Genomic DNA, 21935 nt, shown 5'->3' on the forward strand with positions numbered 1-21935 from the left:
TGAGAAGCAGGAACCTGCACCAAAAAAATTTGTCCTACACCATTAGTGAATTGTCCAATGTACCGTACACGGCAAGCATGGCTTCTTCTGGCTTTCAGCAGGAGGATGAAGGGAAGGAATTGAGAGAGGGGGATACAGATGCTGAAGGAGGAGCAGGTGCACAGGAGCCAAATCCAACCCCTGGTCCGGCGGATGCACCAAGCCCAACTACAGCTGCACCTGAGGTTCTGAATAGTACATCAACATTTTGTTCCTTTGAATTGAGGTTGAGAACTATACTGTAATATTCATTACCTCTGCCACCGAAGGTGGAATGAGGTTATGTTTTCACCCTTCTCTGTCTGTGTGCAGGATATCTCAGGCTATCTTTAGCCTGAGATATCCTGCAGAGATTGGGCTAAACTGATAGGGTTAAAGCAGTTTAGCCTGAGATAGGGCCAAAAACGATATATAGCACGATATCTCAAAAAGTTGTGGACGGATTTGCATGAAACTTGGTGGAAAAGTTGGGTGTGTGACGAGGGCTAATTGATTCGATTTTGGTGAAGATCTGAATCCGGATCTGCATACACATTAATTATTTAATTGTCAAAGTGATTCTTCACCATTGAGAGATCGGGCCAAAAACGATATAGTACTGTATAGCACAACATTTCAAAAATGTATCCAGCCCAATATGTTCTCGTGGATCAGGCATTGCGTGGCAGAGGTATGCACTCTACCGAGTGCCCTTCTAGTTTGAACAGTTTTCATATGGTTATTACATAATTTTATTTATTTGTTCTTGCATAAACCGTTCCATTTCACATTTGCACATCTTTCCATTGTCTGTGATATCTCCCTGGATTGATTGTTTAATTTTATTGGAGGCTTTGATATGAATTTGTTCTTTGTGTTGCTAATACACACATGGATGCTCATAGTCGTCGTCTTCCTTCCTTTCTCCATATTTCTTCCTCTGTCTTCACTTGCATTCTAATTTAATTCCTGTCGGTTCTGTAATTAAACTACGGTAGTCTCCCCAAAAACATAAAATGGAACCATTGAAATTGGTAAATCTTGCTTTCCACATTAAACTAGTCTAGGTAAAACACATTAAACTAGGTAAAACTAAACTAGTCGGGCTACCCAGCATTGCCCGGTATATAATTTTTTTGTGGGGGCCTAAAACACTTCTGTACACCTCATAAGGAATGGGGTTGGGGGGGCATTTAATATTTCCTTTCACATAGCGACAAAGGCTGAAGCCACTCTCGAGAGATTTTAAAATGGCCCTTCACGGTCCCCTGTGTAACTCCCAATTCCGTGAGATTTTCAGATACCACGTGGAATTGCAACTGTCAATTGTGGTCATGACCATGAGAGCCAAAAACCAGGAGATCGCAAAATCAACTTCGCACATAGTAAAATGGACTGTACCTGACAGGGTGGTCACATCTGATATCGGACAAATAGTTCAATTTTTTTTTGTTTTGTTTTTTTCATGTAAGGTCAAGGTTCATAAAGAGTAATGTATTGTGGTCATGACCATGAGACCCAAAAACCAGGAGATCGCAAAATCAACTTCGCACATAGTAAAATGGACTGTATCTGACAGGGTGGTCACATCTGATATCGGACAAATAGTTCAATTTTTTTTTTGTTTTTTTTTTCATGTAAAGTCAAGGTTCATAAAGAGTAACGTATTGTGGTCATGACCATGAGACCCAAAAACCAGGAGATCGCAAAATCAACTTCGCACATAGTAAAATGGACTGTACCTGACAGGGTGGTCACATCTGATATCGGACAAATAGTTCAATTTTTTTTTTTTTTTTTGTAATGTAAAGTCAAGGTTCATAAAAGAGTAACGTAATGTGACAGAAGATGAGGGGAACAGAAGAGAACAAGCAGACATTTGACAAATGTACAAATATGATCTGTAAGAAAAGTCAGGGTTGCAGGAGGTTAGCAGATATTAAAAAAATAAGAAAATAAAATTATTGGAAATGAGAGATCACATGAGATGGCAAGATCACAGCAACTTTGTAGCAGTGATCACAGCAACATGAGAGATCACAGCAACTTTGTAGCAGTGAAGGAAGGAATACGATTGGACAGACACACAGAGAACATGCCACATGCAGGAATAGAGATGGACAAAAGTGAATAAGAAACCTGTCCTTTGAAAAGCCTAAAAATTTGCTTCAACTAATTACACTGGTTTACAAATAAATTTAGGCACGCATGAAAATACGTGTTCTAACCTAATTTTGGGGTGCTGATTTCAGATACGAAATCCATTTTCACTCATCACCTCTAGTTTTTGAGATATACATGTATACATGTACGTACATGTATACATATAGCCCTCGACCCAAAAATATCTAAATATTTCAGTAATACACTGCATAAATAGGTGTTTTAGACTAATTTAGGGATGCTGAACTCAAATTAACACTTTGGCAAGCCGATGACGCTATTTGCGTCATCCAAAAAACTCCGTAGGTCAAACATGTGCATTGTGCGGCTGGGAACGCCAGTAGCTTACTGGTGGTGAGAGAGGGTGGCTAGTGCTGCTCTACAATTATCCGGTCGGATGATACTTTTATATATAAAAGATATTGTTTTTCAGATATTGTGAGCTGTTAAATATCTCTACAATGGCTTCAGGCACTTCAAAACACCGCAGATGCGTCAACAAAGCTGATTCATTTTGTTACGTCTGCGGGGATTAAACGACGGTTGCACAGCGCCGAAGAATTACTCCCCTCCTGAGAACTGCTTACTTTCATTATTTCGACTGTAAAATTGGAGATCAAGACAAACCCTGGGCCCCACACATCTGTTGTAAGCCCTGTTACAATGGGCTAACTGCATGGTTTAATGGCAAGAAAGCAGCCTTCAACTTTGCTGTTCCAATGATCTGGCGAGAACGACGAAGCCATGCAGACGATTGTTATTTTTGTCTAACAAATATTACTGGTTTCAATATTTCTTCCAGAAAAAAAAATCAATTATCCCAACCTTCCCTCAGCTATCCATCATCTCAATTATCCCAACCTCTTCTCCACTCAGATGATCTCCCTGTCCCTAGACTCCCAGCAGATAAGGATCTTCTTCCTTCATCAGATGAGGAAATGTCCTCAGAAGCGAATTCTGCCAAGTTGGTCTCTTCTTAAGACAGTGTCTCTGTTTATTCCGGACCAAGTGGCAGTGAGCACCACTGGATCACCCAGGAAGACTTGAATGACCTTGCCCAGGATTTGTACCTCTCTAAGCAGCAGTCAGAGCTCCTGGCCTCCTGGCTGAAGCAGTGAAATCTGGTCAAGGCAAATGTAAGGATCTGCAGTTTCAGGACACGGAACAAGGAGCTCGCCTCACTCTTCGACATGGAAAACAGGTTATGCTACTGCACGATATGTCTCTGTCCTGTTCAGCTCCCTTGGCTTCCCACACAATCCCTCAGATTGGCATCTTTTCATTGACTCTTCCAAGCGAAGCCTGAAGGCTGTACTCCTGCACAATGGGAATAAATACCCCAGCATTCCCATTGGCCACTCAGTTAATTTGAAGGAGTCGTATGACAATATAGAGCTCCTTCTGGAAGCTGTCAAGTACCAGCAGCACCAGTGGAGCCTCTGTGGGGACCTCAAGGTCATTGGGCTCCTTATGGGTATGCAGGCGGGCTTCACGAAGTACTGCTGCTTTCTCTGTCTCTGGGACAGTCAGGCTGTGTCCAAGCACTACATGCAGAAGGACTGGGAGTCTTGGAGCACTTTCGTGCCTGGGGAACAGTGTCCAAGAAAATCCTCTGGTGGACATGAACAAGGTGCTTCTTCCCCCTCTTCATATCAAGCTTGGCCTCATGAAGAATTTTGTGAAGGCCATGGACAAGGATGGTGCTGCCTTCCAACACCTGTGCACTCTGTTCCCAGGTCTCAGTTCTGCTAATCTCAAGGAGGGCATCTTCGTCGGACCTCAGATCAGGGAGGTGCTGAAGGATGAGGTATTCGAGGAGAAGCTCACCTTGAAGGAACAGAGCATGGGATTGAATGGGAAGCATTTAAGTCAGTCTGCCATGGCTTCCTTGGTAACACACGGGCACTAGATTACCAAATGCGTGTCGAGAAGTTGTTGCAGGCTTATCAGGATATGGGGTGCCAAATGTCTCAAGATTCACTTTCTCCACTGCCACCTCAACTTCTTCCCCCATAACCTCGGAGCAGTAAGTGACGAACATGGGGAAAGGTTCCACCAAGATATTTCTAAAATGGAGAGCAACTACCAAGGCAAGTGGAACCCCAGCATGATGGCGGACTTCTGCTGGATGCTCCTGCGCGACATCCCGAAGGCGAAGTACACCAGATCCTCCAAAAAACTCACTTCTGACTGTCTGTCGTACTATGATGTGTATATATGCTTATATCCAAGTCATAGTAATATTTAGTTCTCTCAGTGTTCTGTGTCTATGTTTTGTTTCTTTCTGTAATATGCCATTTGAATATATGAAATAAACACATTATATTATAAATATATGCATTATAATAAAAACCAGAGTTGGTGTCAAAGCCACCCAATGCTCGCCTGTTTATACATTTATCGTTTTTAAAAGACGAGTCTAAAAAGACGAGTCTAATAATATTTTTTATAAAGCATTGCAGTGAAGTCTGATCCAAATAATTTTAAAGCAATATATGTATTTGTATATTGTAATCAGTAAAAAAGTGTGGTAGATAAAAACATTAGAAATTAAATAACTTGCGCCAAAAACTTTAACATTTTCACGCTCACGCCGGGGGTATCGCTATAGTTCTCTGTTCTTCGAACAGGCGAGCTAAAAATGGGATATGTGAAAGCAACAAAAACTAGAGGTGATGGAGCAAAACCGTTTAGAAATTTGAATTCAGCATATCAAAAATAGTCAGAAACACCTATTCACATGCTTGCCTCAGAAAATAAAGAAAAATTGTAAACCAGTTATTGCACTTTTAAGTAATCTCTTGTTTATCTCAAATTTAAGTTTTTAATTAAATTTTCAGTGATGCAGGCTTTGCCATGTGTCTGTGGGTGAGAAATGGCAGCCAAAGGATTAACATTCTTTAATTAATTTAGTATTATCATCATTATTATTATTATTTTCTTCAAACCTTCCCCCATTGAAACCTGTTACAAGTGACAATAATTTAGAATTGCCCAAGTAATTTGTAATTGAATGGTTTTAAACTTTGGTCTTGCGGACAAGCGCTATCTTAGTGTGCCACAAGTTCTTTCACGTCCCCTCTTCTTGTTCCTTATACAAGTTCCCTTCACTCGGCTCAATTTCAACCCACGTTTACTAACAGCAAAAAATAAATGTTTGGGATACACACCGAAAATTATTCTGTCCAAAATGTTATGCAAGATTGTTTGGTGTATGTTACATATTTAAATGTAGTGCATTGTAATTGTTTGCAATTCATTTGAAGCATTAAATAAATGAAAGGTTTGTTTATTTTAATGTTGTATAACAGAAAAGATTATAGAGCGTTCATAGAACACCTTACAAGGATGTGGGAAAAGTCTCAAACTCTTGCTTTGCGTTTCTGTGCATGATCTATATTTCCTACGAGCCCCTATATTCCCCAATACAGAGAGCGAGCAGCAAATTAGATTGGTCGATTATGCTGTAATATTTTGCCCAATTAAGTACAGCTAAACTCGAGGTTTTTCAAAGTGCCATCAAGGCGTTTGTAATAGATTTTAAAGGCTGGAGGAAAATATATATATATATATATGTAATCTATCTATCCCATGTATATGCTGAGTTCAAAAACCAGTTTTTAACCCATTCCATCCAGTGTTTCAGGAGTTCATAGCAGTCAAAGAAGCAAACAAACCCACAAACAGATGCTGCTCATTTATTGTGGATGTCCATTCATTTCTGCAACTTTAATGTGCGTTGCGTTCCGCTTAGAGCTTCCATAAACTCTTGAACACAAGATTTAACATGCTTCAATGAAAGATTAGTGGATACCTGTGAAATCACGAGTGCGATATCTTGACACAACTGAAGGAGATATATGAGATTTGAAATGATGCCAGCGAGATTCAAAGTCAGGACCTACAGTTTCACAGGCATGCGTGTTAACTGCTTAGTCGTGTAGTCAAACACTACTGAGCGTGTAGACAAAGTCCAGTAAAACTTCCTCCAACGCGGGGGATACGTTCTGGGATAACCTCATGTTGGAGGATTTATTAAATGTATGGGTATATTGTGATTGGAAAATGTAGGGTGGTGGAGGGGAGTGTTAATTGCAGAAAGCTAATATTATTAATGGATTTTCAAAAGGTTGGGTTTACCTGCATTGTCCTTTCAGTTGTTATCTCTGCCACTGAAGGTGGACAGAGGTTATGTATTCACCCCTGTTTGTGTCTACGTTTGTGAGCAGGATGGCTTCATAGTTAGGGTGTTAGGCTTGGGATCCAAGGATCCCGAGTTCAAATTCCGCTCGGCTGTTGAATTAATGCCAGGTGGGGTTGACTGCCTGTTATCCATCCGAGGTCGGCAAAATGAGTACCAACTTGATGGTATCCTGTGTCGGAGTGGCGACCCATCCAGGATTTTGCCCTATAGCCAAGGAGACTGCTTAGGCAGCACCAATGCTCTGCACAGAGTATGGTCCCAATGGATAGTGCCTCCACAGGCAGACTTGACATGTTGTTATCATCTCTTTGAGGAAGGATAGTTTTTGCTGTTATGGAGGATGATGATGGATAAATCTGTTCAAAACTACACTTTCCTTGTGTGAGATCGATATACATGTTTACGTACTGTTTACACAAACAAAAGTCTTCATATTTTCACGTTACCAGAAGTGTTTTTCAGAATGTGACTGCACACAAAATCGCTTAGATGTTTGCATTTTTTTTTTCAATGGCAGTTAACTCCCAATTTTCAAGCAGTCTTGTTATATGGGCCAAGATGGCGAAAGTGTGTCTTGTGCTTGCGTCGTAAAATTTATAGGCCAACTGAATAGTTTTTATGAAAGACTGCAATTATACAACATCCTTGTATCCAGCTATGTTGTCATTACACTATTTATTTGATTTGTAGGTCATCTCTATCATCTCAGTAGAGATGACCTAATAACCCCAGTCTCGAAGTCTGTACATCCGTTCGTCCGTTCACAATCAAACCGAGTGGAGACAAATAACCAATAGTGGAATGGATAGAGGTCGATGAGACATGCACAACGATACAACTTTCAAGGTCGTCCAAGGTCGAGGTCAACGTCACGAGGCTGTCAGAGTTGTGAAAATCGTCGATTTCAAATCGTATCTCCTCCCTCATTTATCAAGAGAGATCAAATGTTATTAGTGATTCAGATACTATGGACTATTATCTAGAACAACACGAGGAATTTTTTTGAAATTTGCTCTCGTTCCGATTTTATAGCCCTTCAAACTTCGTTCTGATTCCCCGTATGGGCCGTTCATAAAGTACGTACATTAAAAAAATTAAGAACCGGAACTCTCCGAGACAAATATTACATTTGAAGCTTTTGTCAGATTTAACTAAAACAATGGAATACAAGTTTATATGCACACTTACTTTCATTTACTAGTGCGTGCCCATAGGTGCAAACAAAACAAAAAAACTTTCAAACCGCATGCCAGAAACAACCACACAGGCCGTTCCTTCGCTCTCACGTGCCCGTACGTGCGTGGCCGTACATGCAAAAAAAAAAAAACTTTCAAAACGCGTGCCAGAAACAACAACCACACAGGCCGTTCCTTCGCTCTCGTAAACAACGATTGGATTGGGGCATTGTGTTTAATAAAATCGAGAAAGAAAGAATACAATCAGTCAATAAATCAAGAAAAAAATCGAGAAAGAATACAGTAATCGTCACTGACTGGATTGGGGTATTGGGTTTAAGAAAATCGAGAAAGAAAGAATCGAGAAAGAATACAGTAATCGTCACTCTCCGGAAGTGAAGTCCTCACTGTCCGGAAGTTCGCATATGGCAGTCACGATTATTCACAATTTATTCTTAATAGCCAATTATTCAATTAGCGCCAACGTATTTTGCCTTTTCCCAATGTCATCGCAAGGAAAAACACAAAGAGAAGAGGAAAGAGGAGAAAAAAAACGTGCAAAAAATAATTTACTTCCTGGTTCGGAGCATACCAGCTAACTCTGATGTTCCCCAAATTTATGCACCATCTAATATGAAAACGATCATAACTTGGGGCATTGTGTTTCTCTATAAATGCGCATAAGAAATCGAGAAATTATTAGAATACACGAAAAAAAACGTGCAAAAAAAAATTTACTTCCTGGTTCGGAGCATACCAGCACTCTGATCTTACCGAAATTTATACACCGTCTAATAGGAAAACGATCATAACTTGGGCCATTGTGTTTATCTATAAATGCGCATAAGAAATCGAGAAATTATTAGAATACACGAAGTCATCACTCTCCGGAAGCCCGTACGTTGTAACCCGTAATGGGGAACGTGGCTGTGCTTCCCTTCCCCATCGGCCACGCCCACGCAACAACGTGTCTTGCCATTGGTTTGGTAAATAAATGGCCATAACTTGCGTAGCACTTGTCCGATTAATATCAAACCTTGAAAAGGCACATCCTCAGGTCTCCAGCAATATACCTGGCAAGTTTCAATTAGATCGGACCAGAGGTTGTCGCGGTCTCACACACACACACACACACACACACACACACACACACACACACACACACACACACACACACACACACACACACACACACACACACACACACACACACACACACACACACACACACACACACACACACACACACACACACACACACACACACACACACACACACACACACACACACACACACACACACACACACACACACACACACACTACTGGAATTATAGATAGATGACATTAACATTATTTTGAATGTCAATTTGTACTTTTATTTACAAAATTGATGTGCTGTGGTATTAAAAGAAAATGGTAAATTACACTGCTAGGGACTACATAGTCATGGCTTACAAACATCGGTTCATAAGGAACTGCTGGCTTTGCAAGCGATTAGTGATGTATAAGGTGGGTGGGTGGGTGGTCACTTGCCTGCATACAGAGGGGGGTGGGTGGTTTTGAAACCCGGAAGTAGAGCGTACGTACTTTATGAACTGCCCCTATTCCAGTCTGGCACAGAGTTACTTTCGACCTCTGGCAGAGATGACCGGCACTCCTTCTTGGGGGTATTTTTTCTTCCAGTCTTTGTTAGGTAACTAACTTTATCTGCTGCCATTAGCCAGCCTTATGCTCAAGGTATGCTATACAGCTCAGACTCGGCACTGGAGCCCTAAATGCATCAGGTAAATCGTGATACGAGTTTATTGCAATTGTCAAGAAAAGACTACTTGCGTTAAAGTTCTTGTTTCATTGCTGATGTTGTAAACAGAGGTGGTTTTGGAATTGAAAATAAATAAATTTTAAAAAAACTATTTTTAACCTGGAAATTATTTTTATTTTGCTCCCTTGCTATTATGACTTTCCTCAACTGTTAAAGCTGGCTGGCTTGCCCCCCTCCCACAATTTTTTGTTTGTTTTCTTTTGATGTGCTTAAGTCTGGGCAAGTGATGTCATATTGGTGTTGTTTAAAATTCTTACATTATTTGAATGACCATTTTGTACATTGTCTTTTATACAGAAGCAGCGTGTAATTTAATACATTTGGATTTTTGTCAATTTATTAGGTTAATGAACCAAAGTCAAAGGTTTCCCGGAAAGTGAAAATAACACGTCCTGTCATGGCCACGGTGACTGTGATGGATTACCCAACACCTTCCACTACTCAGATTGAGGAGTCCAAAAGCAGGTGATTTTTTTTTTTTTGTACGAATGGTGATATTCAGTAATGGATTTAATTTTGTGCAACTGACATTTTATTGTGAATATTTTTTTGTCTTATGACGTGATGGTCAAGTAATTGTCAAGAATTTGTTTTGCTTCATTTTTAATCAAAATTGTGGTCCAGGAAGATGAGAGTAAAATGTGGAGACAGAAAACATGAGCCCATAAATAATAAAAATATACAATTTGTTATTCAATAACTTATTAACCCGTCCACCGGGCAGCGGCAGATGGGGTTTTGCAATCTTTTGTGTGTCAGTGTATCTGTCCAGGCCATAACCTTTTTACCATTCGAACTTTTGTCACCAAATTTTCAACAAACCTTTATTATGAGAATGTTGAGAAAACATTAATAATTGAGTCAAAATTTCAAAGGGCCAAATCACGAAGTACAAATATGCCTAACTAGCCTGTCCGCCATGCAGTGTGAGACGGCTGGGTTTTGTAACCGCTTGTGTTTATTTACTATTTGAGCTTTTATAATCAAATTTTCAACAAACCTTTTATTATGAGAATCAGGAGAGCAGTAATTGATCAATTTTACATGTGTGCATGTATTTTTTTTTTTTGTTTGTTTGTTTGTTTTCATCTATTGTTTTCATCAAGTTTAGTTTGAGTACAAAGTGGATGTGGATAAGCTTTACATTTTGAAATGCTTTCGTGTTTTTGTGTGCGCACTGCCGCCACTCGCTTGTGTTAACAGAAAATGGTAGGAACTCACCACCTCATCCACGGATATGTCTTGTATTTTCTATATTTTTGTGAGTCCGATTTGAATTCAGGAAAACAACAATTTTCAGCATTTAAGCGAAAGTGGCAATTCCAAAATGGTTAGACTATTTCACTTATATTTCGCTTGAGGAATGGCAGGTTAAAAGTGCCCAGTTCGTAGAAGTGAGTAACTGGAAACGCACACACAGCATATTCACGAAAGGCCTCATTAGTATTCATACGCCATTTTGAAAGTCCCATATTGTTATCAGTCTGTCACTCACTGAGTGGGTATGTGAATCCGCATGTTGATGGATCATAATACCGATGCTTTATTCTCAGATCTATATTCTGCTGGAAATTCCCAACCAAGTCTGCATTGTTAAATGCACATGCAATCTTGTTTTCAAATTTTATTTGAAACGACGCGAAAGGTTATCAATGGATTTTTGGAGGTTTTATTGCGTTGTTCCTTTACTCCAATAACCTTTCCATCTTATTTTACAAGTTTAATGTCTGCAAGTCCTTGCTTTGGTCATTAGTCAGGGATGTTAGGGCATTATAGGGACTGTTTGGTTCAGATTCTTCCAAAAGCACCAAATTTGGCTCGTATGTCGCCCATGCCATACTTTTTCGATTATAGCCGGGTGCCAAGACGGGCGCCCCCCGGGGCCGCCATATTGGCGAAATGCAATTGTGGCCGCCATCCGGGTTGGAGGTCAATCGTAGTTAAAAAAAAAAGGGCTAGAATCATGAATAATACCACTTTTTAGGGGTTTTTGGGGTCAGGGAATCTGATTCTGATTTTATTTCAACGATGTGAGGTCAAGGTCACCTCAAGGTCACCATAAAGGTCATTTTTGGGTCAAACCCGGCGTTTTGGGGGTGTCATTTCAAAAATGGCCTGCCTGCGGTCTCTATGGCCTACCTGGGTTGTCAATCAAAAGAACCCATTAATCATTTAGAAAATAAGACTTGAATGTTTTTAATTTTGAATGTTTTTAATTTTGACTTGTAATGTCATAAACTTTTTTCATTTTTAAGATAATACCAAGTCTGTGAGCGTCAACGTGTCCAGCAGCGGCTGTGGTGCATGATACCATTCGGAGCTGTGACGTCTCCGCTATCTCACGAGACTATCCTATCCCTGTTCTTGCATGTTCAGGAGTGGATCCGGAACCTGCGACTCAGCCTGCTATCGTATCGCCGTGATGACGAGACGAAAGTTCATCGCGACGACCAGCCTACATAATATGAGTGTCAAACTATGTCCTCTACCGAAATTATGAATTGGGGACTCTGTTGTCTTTGTCATTCGGACAAAACTGGAAAAGCCTTGCAAACTCCTCAGGAGGAGGGACTTGTATCACTTGAGAGAAATCTCAGACTTCAATGCTATCAATGCCAATAATCTTCCTTCTGGTATCAATGTCACGATTAGTCAGTTGAATGATGGCTCAGGCATTGCAGCAACTCTTAAATCACATAAGGCCAGGTATCACAAAACTTGCAGGAGTTATTGTAGTAGTTCTCGTGTCAAACGGGCGAGAGAGAAGCTAGACAAAGAAGTCGGCTCTCAGAGTCGTCCCAAAAAAAATCAGGTCATCTGGGGAATTTCAGCCTCCAGCCAATGTCAAGTGTTGTGTAATCTGTGAGGGGGAGGACCAGGCCAACGTCCACAAGGTAGTAACTGATGTCGTAGATGCCAATCTAAAGAGTTTGGCGAAGACGAACAAAAACTTTCATTTACTTGGCAGACTGGTTTCCGTAGCATCTGATGCACATGCGGCTGATGCCTATTATCACCATCAGTGTTATGTACGTTTGCGAGACTCCGCTCGCGCTACCGAGCGACGAGAATCGGTGGGTCCCGCACCTCCGCCCTTCGATCCCATCATCTGCGCTCAAATTGTAGCCCTGATCGAACATTCGGACGCCACCGTATTTAAGCTCTCAGAGCTACGTGGGATGTATCAAAAGCTTATGAGTGATCAAGGTCGCCCATGCCGAGACAAAAAAGAGCCACACTCAACTCGATACAAGGATGACCTCCTACCTGAATGGGCTGTTTTCCAAGGGGAATGAAGACAGGAAGGATATTTACATATCTTACAAACTGAAGGTGGTTGATGAGCTGGCCAAGACGTATAGGTCTCAGATTGGTCAAGAGGAAGCACTTACGTTCATGTGGGCTGTGGTGATGATGCACAAGTTTTGTCTACAGCGTCAGGAGCCTTTCAACGGCTCCTTCCCTATTAACTGCCTCACGGCTCCAGTCAACGAGGAGATGAGTTTCTTCAAGGTAGTTCTCCGGGGCCCGTCAGCTCTTCGTGGACATGAGAAGATCGGTAGCGACGCCAATCTGGATGCGCGGGAGAAGATCGCATGCAACATCTCACAACTGCTCATCTACAATACTAGTAAGGGTACGCACCATGCAGTCAAGACGACTGCAGTACGGCACGACAAGGAGCGAGAACCCCCCCTTGCCCCTGTATCGTGGCCTCAAGCTGCATGGACACGCACGGGACAAAAAAAAAACAGATTGGGATTGACCAAGAACAGGGTATCTCGGTATCGCACAATCGCGTCATGGAAGTGAAGCGAGATGTTGCGCATGCAGTGTGTGCTCGCCATGCTCAGGATAGGGTGCTGGTACCCACCAACAGCCGTTTCAAGGTCTTTACCACCCACGATGTGGATAATATTGTTACGAATTCTGGCCCGCCAGGCGTGCGAGCGATTGCGTAACTCCAATCGCAACCGCGTCGCCCACCGGACGGACAATTCAGTTGTGACCCTCCTGGAACTACCGCCAGGAGCCAGTCACGGGTGGGGGTTTTAACCTCACCACGATCGTGCCAATTTCCCACCCGCGCAGGGTAGGGTTGCTCGCCAAATTCGACCTACCTAAGTACCTGCACGAGTAGTCGACCGGGCGATCGTACCTCGCCGCAGGTCGGCCTAGGACACGAACCGCTTAAGCAGTCCGTTCCGTGCTACAGTGATAACCGAGCGGTGTTATCGCCGACCTCGACGGATCAGATTCTCTTCTTTACCCGGGTGTTCAAAACCCACTACTAATTTATTCCGCGATTCAAGATGGCACTTTCAAAAGGGAAAAAGACGAACGGGATACATTTCACACAAGGAGATTTATTCAAGCAAGCACATATTACACACACAACACAAGCAAGGAATCATGCACGTATTTACAAGCAAGGCAAATCGAAATGAAACACGGATACAGGCAAGAAAGAAATGAAAGCAATACCACCGACTATAATTATTAGCAATGTATAGGCACTTACACAGGTTTACTTGTCGGACACGGCGCCACACACACACACACACACACAAACAAAAGAAAGACCTCCCTTTAGTGGTCGTCCAGTCTCCCACGACCGTCAGCGTGGTCGCTCCTGGTTCCGGCCTCCCACGCGGCTGGCGAACCCTCTCCGGCACCCCTCGTCCGGACACGCACGTCCACCAGACAGCCGGCACTGCTACGCCTCCCGTTCCACATCTCCACCAACAGGCCGCTCGCCGGACCACGAGCGCAGGACCGAGAGAGGGAGAGAGAGAGCGCTGCACCAAGAAGGAGAGGCAGAGATGTCTTCTGGACCAGAGAGAGAGCGAGCTCGACCCTGGCCACCAAGTGAGAGGAGCACTCGACCCCGACAGAGAGAGCTCATGGACCAGAGAGAGAATGACGTCGACGACCCAGAGAGCTAATGGACCAGAGAGAGAATGATGTCGACGACCCAGACAGAGAGCTCCTGGACCTCGCGCGCGGTCCGCCTTATATAGCGCAGGACTCCGCCCTTCGCTCCTCCCCGTTTTCGGCTCCACCTCCCTTCGAGAAGGTTCCCGAAAAGGGGCGTTCCCTCACCCCGACCGCCTCACGCTGTTCATCCACCAATCGGCGGCGAGCTGCCCTCCCCCTTTCCTTCACACCAAGCGCGGGGAAAAAATAGGTGGGAAAAAATCCGCGCGCCCAAAAGGGAACTCTTTTGGTTCCCTTTTTCGTTCGACGGTTTTCAACGCGGCTTGTTGCTTGCACGGAGGTTTGTTCAAAATAACAATAGAAAAAGAAAAACGGCTATCTCAGTCGTAGCCTGGTGAACACGAAGAATTCCCTTTAAACAACGGTGGGGAACTATCTGCACATAAACTTAGCGTCATAACTGATCTAAAGACCCTTTATGGTGTATTGCGAATTTCCACAGCCGTAACAATATAGATAGTAAAGCTCAGGGCAACTTCTCACTGGACGAGTTCCACGGATATGTCCTGAGCGTACATAGCGGCGTTTTGTCAGCAGATGTTATTCCCGAAGTATTTTAATAAAAATTGTTCCTCAATAATTTTTGTTGAATTTTTAGTAGTACCACTTTTGATCTTTGACCTTTGAACCCAAAATGGTGTGACCATGACCTGAAATCATCAAAATGAGATCAGAATCAGATTCCCTGACCCCGAAACCCCTAAAAAGTGGCATTATTCATGATTGTAGTTCTTTTGATTTTTAGCCGCGTCGCGTTGCGAACGCTGGGTCTAAGAGAGCTCCGCGTTGTTCTTTTTCTTCTTCTTCTGGTGAAGACAAAACCTTTATGACTCGGCTCTTGGATACATTTGTCCTTGTTTAACTATGATTGACCTCCAACCCAGATGGTGGCCATAATTGGATTTCGCCAATATGGCGGCCCCAGGGGGCGCCCGTCGAAAATCAAAAAAGTATGGTATGGGCAACATATGGGCCAAATTTGGTGCTTTTGGAAGAATCTGAACCCAAAAATCCCTAACATCCTTGACTACATGCAGGATAATGCAGAATAACAACTCTTAGTAACGAAACGACTTATTGGAGGTTAAATTGTGGAAACCTTATCGGTTATCATGAGCCGACGACTTTGGCCCAACTTCCACAAGTTAGATAAAGGGAGGGTAGGGTAAGAAGGTAAGTCATGGGACAGTGGAATATTTTGTCATGAAATAACATTACAATGTGGGCAATTGAGGGACTACAATGAATTGAGTAAATCGTTTAGAACGATGTGGTGCATCACAGTGCACTGATTTCTTGTTTCAGGTTGGAGGCGCTGGCAAGGATCGATGAGGATAGAGCAGAAAGAGAACGTGCGCTCAGTAACTTGGAAGCTTTCATCTTTGATACTCTGGTACAACACGAGATTTTTTTTATTTTCTTTAATTCAACTCGAGGGCCCCGTTGGTCCATTGGACCAAAGTTTCATTGGTCTTCACGACCTTGAAGCAGACCTGCCTGCCGTACTGCTTGAGCATGAGCTTGCCTTTTCATGATGCCCACATGAAAGGATCTTCTCTGAATTGGCCAGTGTGGGGATAAAACGTTCATTATTATTGCCAAATGATACGACTATTATTATTATTTGAATATTTTTCGTATTAATTAATATATGCTTTGTTACAATGGTATTGTTCTTTTTGTGATTTCTTTTGTAATTGGAATGCCATGCCATGGAAGGACCGCTTAAGCTGCTCAATACACCTTTAAGTCTGTAACACTGCGTGCGTTTAAAACAATGGAATTCTTCCGATTCTTTATCGTTAAATTGCCCAATCAACTTGGGAGATCTTTATTATCATTTCAGTGTGTCTCACTCCACATCAGAAAGCTTCAGTACGATCTCACACACACGTACACACACATACGTACACACACATACACACACACACACACACACTTGTTGTAGATATGGAAGCTCAACATAGGTTGTTGTTTCCTCCACCACGGAAGGTGGACGAAGGTTGTTTTTGCACTGTTTGTCTTTATTTGTCTGCGAACAGGATATCTCAAAAAGTTATGGACGCATTCTGACCACATTTGGTGGACAAGTTGGGTGTGTGTCAAGCACAAATTTATTCCAGTTTTGTGAAGATCTGAATCTGGATACAATCATTTTTTTAAAGTGATTCTTCACCAATGGGAGATGGGGCCCAAAACGATATACAGTGCCCCTTTCAAAACTTTCACCTTTAGTTGCCTTATTGCCTGGAATTAAATTGCATTAACAGACTTTTTCACCTTTATTTGCACATCGTAACCCACAACTTCCAAGTGACAAACAAATTCTACAAATTTCAGGAAATTCATTAAAAATACAAAACTAGAACATCTTGGCTGGTTAAGTCCTCCCCCCCCCCCCCCCCCGATTTGATACTTGGTGGAAGCACCTTTTGACAGCAATTACAGCTGTGAGTCTGTTGGGATAGATCTCTACAAACTTTGCATACCTTGATTGGGAAATATTTGCCTGTTCTTCTGTATAAAACTGTTCACTTTTAGTGAAGTTACGTGGGGAGCGTTGATGGACAGCAATCTTCAAGTCATCCACAGATTTTCGATTGGATTTAGGTCGGGGCTCGAACTGGGACATTTATCTTTTTGTTCCTTAGCCACTCCAGTGTACCTTTGGCTGGAGGTACCTTTGGCTTTGGCTCCAGTGTACCTTCAGGTCGTTGTCATGCTGAAAGGTGAACTTCCGCCCCAATTTAAGCTTTCTTGCAGAGGGCAGCACGTTTTTCCTCTAGGATTTTTCTGTATTTTGCTCCATCCATTTTCCCTTCTTTCCTGACCAGCACTCCAGTTTCTGCTGATGAGAAACATCCCCCTAATATGATGCTGCCACCACCATGCTTCACACTGGAGATGGTGTTCTTTGGGTGATGTGCTATTTGTTTTGTGCCAAACGTAACGTTTTTCATTTTGGCCATAAAGTTCCATCTTGATTTTGTCAGACCACAAAACGTTTTGCCACATGGCTTCAGAATCTCTGGAGTGGTTTTTTGCATACCTCAAATGGGACTCAAGGTGGGCTTTTTTGAGTAATGGCTTCCTTCTTTCCACCCTTCCATACAGGCCAGACTTGTGGAGTGCTTGGGATATTGTTGTCACATGCACACAGTGACCAGTCTTTCCCATACGAGCATGTCACTCTTTCAAAGTTGCCATTGGCCTGTTAGTTGTCTCTCTGATCAGTCTCCTCCTTGCTTGGTCATCCAGTTTGGAAGGATGGCCTGATCTGGGCTGGGTCTTGGTGCCATACGCTTTCCACTTCTTAATGATTGTCTTGACTGTGGTCAAAGGAATATTCAAAGCCTTTGAAATATTTTATACCCATCCCCTGATCTGGGCTTTCCACAACTCTATCCCAGAGGTCTTTTGAAAGCTCCTTGGTTCTCACGATTGAGTCTTTGCTGTGAAATCCACTACCCAGCAGAGGACACTTGCAGGAACAGCGAATTATATTCTGAAAAAATCAGAATCACTACAATTTAACACGGCTGGAGGCAAATTAACTTTGTGTGTGATTTTGAAGATGATTGGTTGCACCTGAACTAATTACCTCTGCCACCGAAGGTGAAGGTTATGTTTTCACCCCTTTCTTTCTGTCTGTCTTTGTCTCTGCCTGTGTACAGGATATCTCAAAAAGTTGTGGACAGGTTCGGTGTGTGACAAGAACGAACTGATTAGATTTTGGTGAAGATCCAGATCCAGATCTGACGACTAGAATTTTCGTGATTTTTCACCATTGAGAGATAGGGCCAAAAACGATATACAGCACGATATCTCAAAAAGTTGTGGACGGATTCGGATAAAACTTGGTGAACACGTTGGGTGTGTCACAAGGAAGAATTTGTTGTATTTTGGTGAAGATCTGGATCTGGCTACTATAATTTTTTTTTAAGTGATTCTTCATCAATTAGAGATAGGGATGATATTGTTGTAAATCTGGAAGCCATGAGCACTCAACATACAGGTCCTATAGAACAGTTATATCGGTATGTGTTTTTAGTTAGGGTCCCAGTCCCGTGTCTAATGGGTAATTAAATGTACATGCGCTGCGAAGTTACTTGGATAGTCAGGGTTTTCTTTTATTTTTACACCACCAACATCAACTACAACAATGCCAGCATCACCCTCACCTTCACCTCGATCTGGCCGACGCCATGGTGGAGTTCAAGGAGGAGCCTCGCGGCGGCCCTCGTCAATCAGCGTGCTATGAGTGAGGTGGCCGCCAATCAGACCCCCGCGACGGTGAGAAAGGCGGTTCGCTTGACGTCACCACGCCCCCGGGCCAATCGACGGACTTGCCGCTCGTTTTGGCCAATGACAGGGCGACGAGCGATTCTGCGCGCCAGAACCGTCCAGTGAGTGATAGCGGGAGGGCGGAGGCGCCCCCTCACCCCCCCTGGACGGGGGTGAATAAGGTTGCGGCATGATCGGACAAGGAGAGATCGTTCCTCCAAAAGAACCGCAAGTCGGTTGCGGCCGTCTCTCTGTCAGTGAACGGGAGAGTTTTTTGAGATAGTTGATGACCATCAAGCAGGCAAGGTTGTGGTAAATCTGATGGGCAGGTTGAACCAGTGTGGAGTTATCAGCCCTCGCTTTGACGTTCCACTCAAAGACTTGGAGAAGTGGCAGAGAAACCTCCTGCCTTCTCGACAGTTTGGGATATAGAGGAGAGTTTTGGTTGCCGGGACGAGCGCTGAAGGGAGCTCTGGATTCTGCTCGCGGCTCGCTGGCGCCTGGTTCGTCTGCTCTTGTCAGCCAAACCACACGAGGTGGACAGGTCCATGTCTGTCTGGTTATCTGTGTGTGTCTGTCGGTGGGCCCGTCTGTTACTAGAGATCGTTAAGTGCTTGCTCATTGTACATTTCATCTCTTATTAGTCATGATAGCTCTGCCCTTGCGTGCTTCCCTCCTTCCCCCCTTTATAAATAAACCCATGTGTTAAATGTATCGGCTCATTTTTGTGGTTCTTTTATTGGTTTAACACGGTGCGTGTTGGGGAATTAGAAAGGCCGTTGTTGCCGTAGTGGTGTGCATTTGGAACTGACGGAAGCTCGGTGACTATCCACTCGGGTCACGCACGGGTCGAGCGTGCATATGGCTCATCCCGTACGAGTGCCGTTGAGGGTGTGAATACTCGGTAGCTTTGTCCGCGTGGGTAATTAGGTATATTGAAGTTTGGCAATTAACCCTGCCCCACGTGGTCAATTATTCACGATTCACGGTCCGGTAAGGGACCGGTACCCTTGGAGTTTTCCGAAAGGTTTGATCTAAATTCCGGGTGTTCGGCAGAGTCGACCCTACTGCTCCACCTAGCGGTCGTGCTCGCAGCCGATATCCGGCCCGCAACAATATATAGCACGATATCTCAAAGTTGTGGACAGATTATGACTAATGTTGCTGAATGAGTTGGGTCGGTGACTGGAACAACCTGATTAGATTTTGGTTAAGGTCAGGATGCAGATCCAGCCTGTCATTGTGATACAAAACGTAAACTGTTTAGCCTGGTGGAGGGATGCTTTCGTCCGAGCACTGTTCTTGTTTAGTCTGCACTCCTGTCTTGTCCTTTTTTCGAAGGATATTGACAGGACAGTTGGACAGGTTTGCAAAATAACCAAAATATGACACATTGGCCTCACCTACTGGGCAGCTGTCTGTCAGCTTTGTGGTTTAATTTTTGAATACGGACATTTGGACAGCATATACAGCACTCGGCTGCTGGTTTTCATCATTGCGAGTGATTGCAGCTGTGCAGTTAATGCATTGCCCCGGTGCGTTGGAATAGGAATTTGTGGAATTTGGCCATTATGCCAGCAACAACTCATCTACTTTGTCAAAAAAATATTGTGGGAGCTTCATGATGCACCAGTTGGTGCTAGCAGACTGGTCCCCAACCTAATGTCCATCCGAGGGACCGTGAACTTTGTGGTGCAATGCCCTGCCTGTGCTAAACCAAATCCAATATGTTGTAGTTGGTTCATTAATCGAACTCAAACTCTCAAATGTGAGTGTGCTGCTTCTGTACAACCTGTCAGGACTTGGACTCTCCTTGATCCAAAATAAATGGATAATCTCTTTTGGATAATTGGATAATAATCTCTCTAACTGGAAGAGAGATTGAAGTTGGGAATCTGTCCATTCAAGGAAGCCTTGATAACAGGCAGAAAGTCTCCCAACATAACCTTGATTTGTAGTTGGCCAATACAGTCGTCTTGAAGCCACTGTAATAAACAGCCATGGTGGCAATTGAAGCCACTGTAATTTATGGATGAAGTAGCTTGGGTGAGAGGCATGATTACGTGCATGTTTTCAACGAATGCATTCTCTATGATGTCATTGCTGTTGGGCAGCTGTATACAAAGGACAAGATTTTAGTATTTGTTTTTTTATTGCTGTGTTTTAAACTCATCTTTCAACTGGGCATTACACAAAACCAGCAATAAATATTGCATGTCATGGGAGTGGATGTGAATATGAGAAATGGCGATTAGCAATTCATTTTACATTGACATTTGTCCTGTCCCACATTGATTCCACTTCTGCAACTTTTTAATAGTAGTTATTTCCATTTATCAACTTGGTCTAATAATTTATATTCCAAAGATGAAGTTGGAGGATGAGGAGCTTCATGCAGTGACGAGGCCAGAGGAGCGAGCAGAGCTCGAGACAACCCTGCGTACCGTTTCCGGTTGGCTTGATGAGGAGGGATACGCAGCTGATACCAAGGTATCGTTCTTTCTGTAAATTATTGTATGAATTGTAATATACTCTACACCTCTTGCCCCACGATGAGAATGCTCAAAACGATCATCAATCTCTGTCGCTTAACTCGAACAGCAATACTGTCAGTCCCCGGTTTACGCCAGGGATGCGTTTCTGAAAAGTGCAATGAATGTTGAAACTATGTAAATCGAAGCAGTTTTTTTTCCATAATAATTAATGGAATATGTCGGGGGATGCGTTCCTCACGTCACCACTTCACGTATTGTATTACTCTTTATTATACGCCATATATATATATATATATATATATATATATATATATATATATATATATATATATATATATATATATATATATATATATATATATATATTGTTATGGCTGTGGAAATTCGCAAACCACCATTCAGGTCCCGTAGGTGAGATATCTCTTAAGTACATGTGTAGTTAGCCCAAATCCGTTGTCTAGAGGGAATTTATGTGATTCATTCGGGCTGCGATCCTTTGAGATAGCCGTTTTTCTTTTTCTATTGTTATTTTAAACAACAAACCACCCCGCAAACAACAACCGCCACCAATTACGCCACAACGCCAACCACGCTACAATTACCCTCACAACAACCACCACCATCTTCGCCACTACCCCCGCTGACGAACGCAAACCTCCACGCAAACAACAACCGCCACCAACTACGCCACAACGCCAACCACGCTACAATTACCCTCACAACAACCACCATCATCTTCGCCACTACCCCCGCTGACGAACGCCATCCTCCAC

The 21935-nt window shown here is 43.0% G+C and overlaps 1 protein-coding gene across 2 annotated transcripts in view; it reads left to right on the forward strand.

Moving 5' to 3' along the window:
• HYOU1 (hypoxia up-regulated 1) overlaps nucleotides 1-21935 on the forward strand; it is a 114581-nt gene that overhangs the window by 80338 nt on the left and 12308 nt on the right. Inside the window, exons 17-20 of one of the 2 annotated variants that reach the window (XM_085849989.1) lie at nucleotides 99-224; nucleotides 9729-9850; nucleotides 15689-15776; nucleotides 21035-21157. In XM_085849989.1, coding sequence (XP_085706115.1) covers nucleotides 99-224; nucleotides 9729-9850; nucleotides 15689-15776; nucleotides 21035-21157 — 459 coding nt within the window. The remainder of the gene's footprint in view (nucleotides 1-98; nucleotides 225-9728; nucleotides 9851-15688; nucleotides 15777-21034; nucleotides 21158-21935) is intronic. The other variant, XM_085849990.1, reaches the window with a different exon arrangement.

Source organism: Eptatretus burgeri, chromosome 12 (genome assembly GCF_056783735.1).
Source record: "Eptatretus burgeri isolate ZD-2024b chromosome 12, Ebu_testis_v1, whole genome shotgun sequence".
NCBI lineage: Eukaryota > Metazoa > Chordata > Myxini > Myxiniformes > Myxinidae > Eptatretus > Eptatretus burgeri.